Source organism: Peromyscus maniculatus, chromosome 15, assembly GCF_049852395.1.
Source record: "Peromyscus maniculatus bairdii isolate BWxNUB_F1_BW_parent chromosome 15, HU_Pman_BW_mat_3.1, whole genome shotgun sequence".
Classification (NCBI taxonomy): domain Eukaryota; kingdom Metazoa; phylum Chordata; class Mammalia; order Rodentia; family Cricetidae; genus Peromyscus; species Peromyscus maniculatus.
The window spans coordinates 72,513,139-72,522,250 of NC_134866.1; the positions used below are offsets into that span (position 1 = coordinate 72,513,139).

The following is a 9,112-nucleotide window of genomic DNA, read 5'->3' on the forward strand; positions in this document are numbered from 1 at the left end:
CACAGACATTGACCATTCCACAGCCACATATGGCTAGTGCCCAAAGCACAGCCTGGCACAGATACCATTCCACAACCACATATGGCTAGTGCCCAAAGCACAGCCTGGCACAGACACCATTCCACAGCCACATGTGGTGAGTGCCCAAAGCACAGCTTGGCACAGACACCATTCCACAGCCACATGTGGTGAGTGCCCAAAGCACAGCTTGGCACAGACACCATTCCACAGCCACATATGGTTAGTGCCCAAAGCATGGCCTGGCACAGACATTGACCATTCCACAGCCACATATGGCTAGTGCCCATAGCACAGCCTGGCACAGACACCATTCCACAGCCACATGTGGTGAGTGCCCAAAGCACAGCCTGGCACAGACACTGACCATTCCACGGCCACATATGGCTAGTGCCCAAAGCACAGCCTGGCACAGACACCATTCCACAGCCACATGTGGTGAGTGCCCAAAGCACAGCCTGGCACAGACACCATTCCCAGCATCATGGAGAGTCCCACTAGATTCTGACTTTAGGGACAGACTCACCCCATGTTGGCAAGGGTGTCGCTGTGGGTAAATGGGAGAGGACGGCCTTTGCACTGAATATGTTCTTGATTTCTACCTCTCTTCATAGACAAAAATCAGTCCCACCTGGGCTTCAAAATCAAATATACGAGAAGGGTGTTGGATTTTCACCCATGGAGGACTTCCCAGTGACTGAAGTGGAGGAGGTACCGGAAACAGGCTGATTCCCACAGCTACATAGAACCTCAGGGTCACTTTTTGTGGACTTATTTATCAGACTAGACATTTTCGAATTAAAAGGAGCCAGAAGTGAGAGTAACATACCGTACATCTACTCTCTGTTCACATTGCGTTTAAAAGCAGACAGAAGCGCCTTCGCGGTGCAGAGTTAAGTCAGCGGGTACCTTGGAGCATTTGGAGGCCCTGCCATGGGCCCTGAAGCCCTGGTCACGTTCAGCCTCTTGGGCATCAAGCTGTGCACCTGTGAGCTGTGTGGTTTTTCTCTAGAGGGATGTAAAAGGGTGTCTGTAAGAACCCCTTTCTTTGACACAGAAAATAATGGTTCTTGCTGATTACATCCTTCATGAAGATAAAAGTTTGTTGGTTTTTCAAGAATTTTTAGGTGCTATAGGATTCAGGAATGGCAATATTACAGACAGGAGGGCCAGTTGGCATGACGGAAAAGCATGGACCTTTCAAGTGGTCCGTTCTAGACACAGACCCCAAAGCAACTTCATCCCTTGTGCGTGAGAAGTAGACATCGGTACTCACTGTGGGATAACCAGTAACAGACACTAATCAAACAGCTTGGGGATGGGGCCGGAGAAATCGATGAACAAGACGCAGTATCTTGTATAGTGAAGTTAAACATTGAAGGGGAATATATGCAGATATATAATTATAAAACTCTAAAGAGGGAATGATAGTTACAGAATATGTATAACACACGTGTACAGTGTGAATGTGTATAATAACACACGTGTAGGATGTGAAACAATGCTGTGTATACTCTTTAGTACACCCACATGGCCCTATGCTGTGAAATGGATGAGGATGCCTGGAAACCCTAGCAGCAGCAGCAGCAGCAGCAGCAGCAGCATGTGGAACAGTGGATGAGAGAGCTGAATAAGGGGGACAGAGGAACTTCAACTTGTTCTTGTCCAGTTGCTTTCATCAGAAAAGCAGATGTGAGGCTGGTGATGACTCAGTGGGTAAAGGTACCTGCCGCCAAGACTGCCGGCCAGGTTCAGTCTCCTGGATCCATCCACATGATGGAAGGAGAGAAATGACTTTCAAGTTGTTCTCTGACTTTCACATAGCACAGTGACACATTCGTGCACATGCATGCACACACACCCACACCCACACATACACAAATGTGCACAAAATAAATAAAATGTAATAAGTTTTTTAAGCAAATGTGGCAAAATGTTAACATCTGTTCGCTGGCTCTCTGACCTCTTTGTTCGGTCACTCAAAATGAGAAAAATAAAGTTGAGATAATAGTATCCTTCATCACTGAGCCTTAGACCTGTTGTTTGGGTATTTTCTGTTCCTGTTTGTTTTAAGGAAACAATGTATATAAATATAAGTAGGGCTGAGGTAGCTGTTTCCTTTCTTTTGTTTATGTTCACTAAAACATGCTTGTTTTATTTAACATCTGAAATGTTTGATATTGCAATGTGGCCTTTAGACAAACTCTTGGGGGGTGAGATGAGAGGATCACAGTTGTAGCACAGCCTGTGTGTCGGGGACCGGCTTCCTGTGATCCACATCCCCACCCACCTCCATCACTAGAAGCATCCGTTTGTGTTACAGCCAAAATATTTGCAAGCAAAGAAGCAAGAAATCAGAAAGGTTTTCCTCGTGGGTGCTTACAACTGAAACCACTGATGTGTACTGGATCAGTGCCCAGACTCTGAGTGTCTCACAAGGGTTAGGACTCACTTTTTCCATGGCCGGTGGAACCTGTGCCAACCCCTGCATTGAATCCAGGGAGCCCTGAAGCTCTGCAGGGATGGAGGGGACGGCACAGCCCACAAAGTCTGCTTTTACTTTTTTGATTGATTGATTGATTGATTGATTGTCATTTGCCCAGCCTGGTCTTGAACTTCCACCTCCCTCTCATCACCTCGGTGGAGTTTACACTTGGTTGTTTTGGTTTGGGTCGGCAATGCTAGAGCCTTGAACATGCTAGGCAGGTGCTCTGCAGCTGAGCTGCAGCCCCAGCCCCGTTCAGTCTTAGTTGTTCTGAGTGTGCACGTTCACAGACATGCCCACACACTGTGACAGTTACTCACTGGGCTGGCCACCTGTTCCGTGGCCCTCTGCAGCGTCCCCCAGACAATTGCCTTGACCATATTTGAAAAGTTAACAAAGAAATGTAAACTTAAAACAGACTAAATATTGTACAGTGAGGTCCAACGTGGAAGCTTATAAATGTGTAAATATGAACTTCCAGGCATGAGTACACCCATCCCTTGCCCTCATGGGTCAACCAATGTCCTCAGCTAAAGTTGAACTTGACTTTACTCAGTGCGTTTCTCTCTCCTGAAGACGAGAGAGGAAGTGGGCCAAGAAGAAGAGACTGGGTGTGCTCAGCTTGAGACTCTTTCCGGGTCTAAGTTCAGAGCCAGCTCGTGCCCTGGATGTATGTAAGCAATCTGTCATCACTGTGTGCTCTAAGAGAACCCTGGGACTGTCCAGTGAGCTCAGTGGTGGCGGCTGAGTAAATCTAGGGTCAATTATTAGTAATTCTTTCCACTGTTACCTGAAGCCATGTCCTCTGTAGGTGATTTATCAGTACGAAAGGTGATAGTTTAGGTCAGTCTGCCTAGCCTGTCTCATAACTGGTTCTAAACTTGAGGTGGAGTGAGTATTAATGACTGTTCCCTCAGAAACTTGATCAGTTGCTAAAAGACCTTAAAATGATAAATTAAAATAACCCGGGCTGGGCGGTGGTGGCGCACGCCTTTAATCCCAGCACTCGGGAGGCAGAGCCAGGCGGATCTCTGTGAGTTCGAGGCCAGCCTGGGCTACCAAGTGAGTTCCAGGAAAGGCGCAAAGCTACACAGAGAAACCCTGTCTCGAAAAACCAAAAAAATAATAATAATAATAATAACCCATGCTATCACCTAATAGTTTATATACCCATAGTTATTCTGTTGAATAGTTAAAAGCATTGCTCACTAACTTTTAAATTTCATGACTGGTTTGAAAATAAACGTATCCTCAGTTTTTTGTGGTATGCTGAACCTTTCCTAGCTTGAGACAGACCTCAATAAAATGTTCATTTATAATTTAATATGCTATCTGCAAAGGTACAAGCATTCACAGAAAATGTATTTCACTTAAACATTTAAGTATAAAAGCATACACACATACACACACACACACACACACACACACACACACACGCACACACACGCACAATGCCCAGCTCAGTTGCTGTAACAGACACTGTTCTGCACATGGCCTCTGTGTCTTGGCGGGAGGCAGTGATTTTAAGGATGGATTAGTCTTCTAATCTCTTTGGGGTTTCCTTTATATTTGTGGTGGTTTATGACTGACATCTAATGTAACTATACTTTCTGCTTACATTTAATAAAAGATTCGTTTCTGTGGCAGGACAGACATTTGCACTCTGGTGTGGAACAAAAGCTACTGCTCTGCAAGAAGGGTATAAAATGTTGATTTATAACGACACAGGCCAATAACAGCAATCTAATTCCTTCAAACTATTTCTTCCCAGGTCCTGGCAGGAGCATGGCTGCCACAAAGAATGACTCTTTGCCTTTAGAATATTCTGCCTTTAACACATCTATCCACGCTGGGATCAGATACAAGAACTGGAAACTCCTCACGGGCCACCCAGGTAGACTGCTCAGCTCTCTCCCGGGAACTGCCAGAGCAGGGGCTGTGTCCCCAACCTTCCTTTCCTCTCGGGACTTCATTCCCTGGGCCATTCCCATAGGAAGGGAGGTCGGAGGTTACCACTGTGTCTAAGCCCTTCCCCTCCTGTCCTCGCTCCTCAAGGCTCCTTGCCAAAGCTCCTCAGTTTGCTCAGACATCTGAGAGGCCAGCTAGTCCTTCAGATCTTTTATGGTCCCTGCAGATCTTAAGAAAGCAGCTCTCTCTACTGGAGGTTTCGTGGCCTCTGTCTGGTCCGTATCACCCAACTTCTGCTGTTGTGGTGGCCTAAGTAGACTCCCCAGCAAAAAGAACAGCCAAAGCTCACCGAAATGATGGCTGCCTTTAAAAAAATAAAGAAATGAAACATCCTCTCTGAGGCTGCAGAGTGGAGGAAAAGGCTTCCGCTGCTCGACCTGAACCTCCTCTGAGTTTGGGGGTTTGGTTTGGTTTTTAATTATCTGTAGTGCGGGTAAAAGGAGAAAATCCCACTGAGTAGTACTTCATAGACGTATATGGATTTCAGACACGCGTGCCTGTCAAACACAGCACACCTAGCTAGCCGAGAAGCTCCACCCACGCTGTGGCCGGGGCGAGAATCTGCTCCCCTGACCCCGTTCTCAGAAAGGGACATCTTGGCATGCTTACACGGGCTCTGATGCAATGTAGGCATGCTCAGCTTTGTGAGTGTTCTTGGTGTTTACAATGACAGTTCATCGTTGGGGACTGTCCCATGCATTGCACTGTGCTGTGCTTGCTAAATCCTGGGAGTGTAGTCATACCGTCCCCGCCCCGCCCCCTCCTGCCGCCACCCCACACGTATTTTTAATGTCCCTCGTTGTAAAGCAATAGGATCTGTCCCATTAAAACATGGGAACCATATTCTGAGACAAATGAATGAATACCAAGAGACACATGGTTGGTGTGTGTGTGTGTGTGTGTGTGTGTGTGTGTGTGTGTGTGTGTGTGTGTGTGTGTGACCATACCCACAAGCCAGGGCAGCCTTGTCCCCCAGATGCCCTGGGATGAGAACCCACCAACAGTGCTTCTCCCCCACTGAAGTGTGGTGTCTTTTTCCAGGCTGTGGTTACTGGTTCCCGCCTCCATCTCAATCCAACGTCTCTGAGATACCTTCGCTGGACTCGTTGACCAAGACACTCTGGCTGTTTGACATCAATCAGGACCCTGAAGAAAAACATGACCTGTCCCAGGAGCACCCCCACATCGTCCTGAAGCTCCTTTCCCGCCTGCAGTACTACCACAAGCACTCTGTGCCTTCCTTCTTCCCACCCTTGGACCCGCGCTGTGATCCCAAGGATACCGGTGTGTGGAGCCCCTGGATGTAGGGTCCCAGGGGAGGCTGGAGCACGTGTGTGCACGCTAGACCTTGGGCTCTACTCTTCTGGCTTCTTCCTTTTAAAAAAAAAAGCCCCAGCCCCTTCACCTGGCCCCCAGGCTATATAACCCACCAAAAGAGCCCAGTTTCAACCCACAGTACGTTTCAAAAGCCAGTGAAATCCAGATGGACAGATCCTGCTGTTGGCTGGCGTTCGTGTCTGGAGGCCAGGGTGACTGGTTCCTAAACTGCCGACGCTGGGAACTGGACATAGAAGGCTATCCCTGAGTCCTGGAGGCCAGAGCAGCTGGCTCTTTTTGCCTCACACGTCAGTCATTAGAACTCCCTCTGCTAATAACCAGTTTTATTGGCAAAACACACGTAACAAAGGCAGGGAGCAGATGATTTCCAGTGGTTCTGCTGGCTGTGAGGGCTCGCTGTCTGTGAGATCTTGTTCAAGCTTTCCACATCCATGACCTGCCGGCTCACCCCTCACTCACTCACCTCACTGTGGAGAATAAAGCCCATGGCAGTAAAGCAGCCTGGAGGAATGTCTGTGCCTTGGTTTTGGTTTGCACAACAACTAAACGTGCTTTTATTCTATCACCCTTACCTACTGTTGCTCGTTCTGTCTGGATTCCTGCCACCCAGCTTGAGTGGCCCTACCCCTGTCATGCCTTTAGATGTCACTGTCCTGTCCCTGAGGTCACTTTCCCCTCCACTCCAAGCATTGTGAGCTCTGGGATAGTCCCGAGCCCTTCCCAGAGAAGGTGGACTGGTCATTCTGTGGCCGTGCTCAGGAGAGTTGGGGGTCTGTAGCATCTGCTAAGGAGGTTTATTCTAGTTGTATGGAATCCAGCCAGATTGTGGCTGGGTCTCCCAATATGCCATGCATGCGTTCTCAAGCAGTGGGAAGAAAGGCCAGGAAAGCGACTTTGTCCCGAAGTGATGGGTGGGGCAGTTTGAGAAAGGGAGTGGCCAAAGTGTAGGCCTTAGTAAAGCAGAGGGGGCACCATCCTTATTCCTCTCATTCCGTGTTTCACTGCCTCGTATTGGGGTTCCGGGTGGAAGAATGAGGATACACTAGTTGACCTTCAACCCTTTCTCAGGCTCTTTTATCCTCCCAATGTGACTCCATCCAGATTAGCCTCAGAGAGTGTCAAGTCCAGATAGATGCCAAAACGGTGCTCCTCATCAGCACCGCTGCCTTGTTCTCGGCTTACACCAATGCCTGCTACAGGGTCTGGGACATAATAGGCACACAGTAGATTTTTGAAATGAATGAATTAACTGAATAAACAGCAAATACTCACCATGAATGCTAGTCCAGTGAGCTGACTATAAGGGCAATATAACTGTCCTCCAGCCCTTGCTCATCTGTCCTTCAGCTGTCCCCCCTCTGCCCTGGCGGGAGCACGATCCACATATCGGGACAGTCACTGGCCCTGCATGGCAGGGCTGTGATGTCCTCTCCAGGGGGACAAAAGAGAATTCTTTTTCCTAGGAATTCTCCTTTGCCAGCAATCTCATTCCCATTCCTCATTGAGCATTAGAAATTAAAACCACCAAATAGGATACAGGTCCTTGTGTACAGCCATCTCCCGTTCGGTAGCAGTATTTCCTGGTCATTGATATTCAGTATTTTGTTATGATAAGACTATTATGAGAAAATGGTGCTAAAGCTAATGACATTTTTGTACCAACCTTTACTCGACGCACATGCTGGCCATGGGGCCCCCTCTTACTCCAGAGTCCATGGCAGAGAGTCTGAGTCTGAGTGACAGGAGTCTGGACGTCCCTCCCGTCCCACAGCTGGAGGTGGCCGTTAGGATTCTGAGACTGAAGGTTACTACGACATAACACCTATTTGAATTTTCCTGATTATTCTCTGAGCAGCTGCCGTCAATCCTTTGACTGTGGGCTATCCTTGGAATGTTAACGTATGACTGGATTAAAGGAGACTTTCAGAAAGTAATGTTTAGAAAAATGACTGGAGAGTCCGTTTAATAAAACAAATAGAATGGCATAGGTCTCAGGATCAACCTCCTTGGATTTCGTGTATTATACAAAAAGGAAAGATGAATAATGTAGCTTTAGAAATATTAATGTTAGTTCTTCGCAAATGTGTTTACCTCTAAAGAAGGATTTGTTTATTAACTTGTGAACTCATCTCTCTTTGTTACCACATGGACTGTTCCAGATTTGAGGGACAAAATAAAACTAATCTTTCTAAAACTCTGTCAGCCCTGGGGCCTCTGCTTGTGATGGTTAAAAGTTCAGGAGCTTGCAGTGTGCTGGGCTTTGCTGACTCCCCATGGGAGACCTCGATTTGGGGGATGTGGGGTGGCTTGGGAAAGAGGGCTGGGGGGTGGGAGGAGGGAGGAGGGGGGTCTGTGGATAGCATGTGGAGTGAGTAGAAAATTTCTTAATAAAGAAAAAAATGTTCAGGAGCTTGGCAATAAATGGTAGTTGAATGTCAAGGTGGACCCAGTGTGCTGGTACACTGTAGGTGGTGGAAAATAGGGAGGTTTTGTGTAAGAGACGCATTGCCACATTTTCCTGATTTGCTAGTTTTATATTATGTGAATTCTATCTCACCACATCTATTACACAAATAAGAGCAAATATATTAGAGGGTTTTATTTTATTTTATTTTTTTGAGACAGGGTTTCTCTGTGTAGTTTTGGTGCCTGTCCTAGATCTTGCTCTGTAGCCCAGGCTGGCCTCGAACTCACAGAGATCCGCCTGGCTCTGCCTCCCAAGTGCTGGGGTTAAAGGCTGCGCCACTGCTGCCTGGCTGAGGTTTTTTTGTTTTTGTTTTTGTTTTGGTGTGTGTGTGTGTGTGTGTGTGTGTGTGTGTGTGTGTGTGTGTGTGTGTTTAATATGTTAGTCCAGTGAGATTGCTCAGAGGGTATAGACTTGTCCTCTGACATATGTGCCCTGTCATAAACACCCCCCACCATACACACATACACAGTAATAATAAACAAACACTTAACAAACAAGTGAGACGTTGCCCTAAGAACATACGTTGTGGGCCTAGGGATAAGAGTGTTTGACTCACAAGGTGCTGGTTCAGTCCTTAGCACCACAGAAAAGGAATGTTCCCTACCAAGTCTTAGAGGGGCGTCAGTGAAGGGTAAGCATAAAAATGGCGATGACGGGGCATGGTAGTTTTTTATTGCTGGCCAAGAAATGACCCCCAAATGCAGCCACTCAAAGCCACAAATGTTGATTCTCGCACACATTGCGTAAGGGCGAGGACTCAGAATGGTTTAGCGGTTGAATTCCGCTCCCGGGTCATTCATTGAGTCTGTGGGTCATTCATTGAGTCTGTGGGTCAT

The 9,112-nt window shown here is 47.3% G+C and overlaps 1 protein-coding gene across 1 annotated transcript in view; it reads left to right on the forward strand.

The window, feature by feature from the left end:
- The window catches only part of Arsb (arylsulfatase B), a 170,114-nt gene extending 162,108 nt beyond the window's left edge, over window positions 1-8,006 (forward strand). The window contains exons 7-8 of the mRNA XM_006981769.4: window positions 4,275-4,397; window positions 5,513-8,006. Coding sequence (XP_006981831.3) covers window positions 4,275-4,397; window positions 5,513-5,778 — 389 coding nt within the window. The 3' untranslated portion in view covers window positions 5,779-8,006. The remainder of the gene's footprint in view (window positions 1-4,274; window positions 4,398-5,512) is intronic.
- Window positions 8,007-9,112: the final 1,106 nt, after the last annotated feature.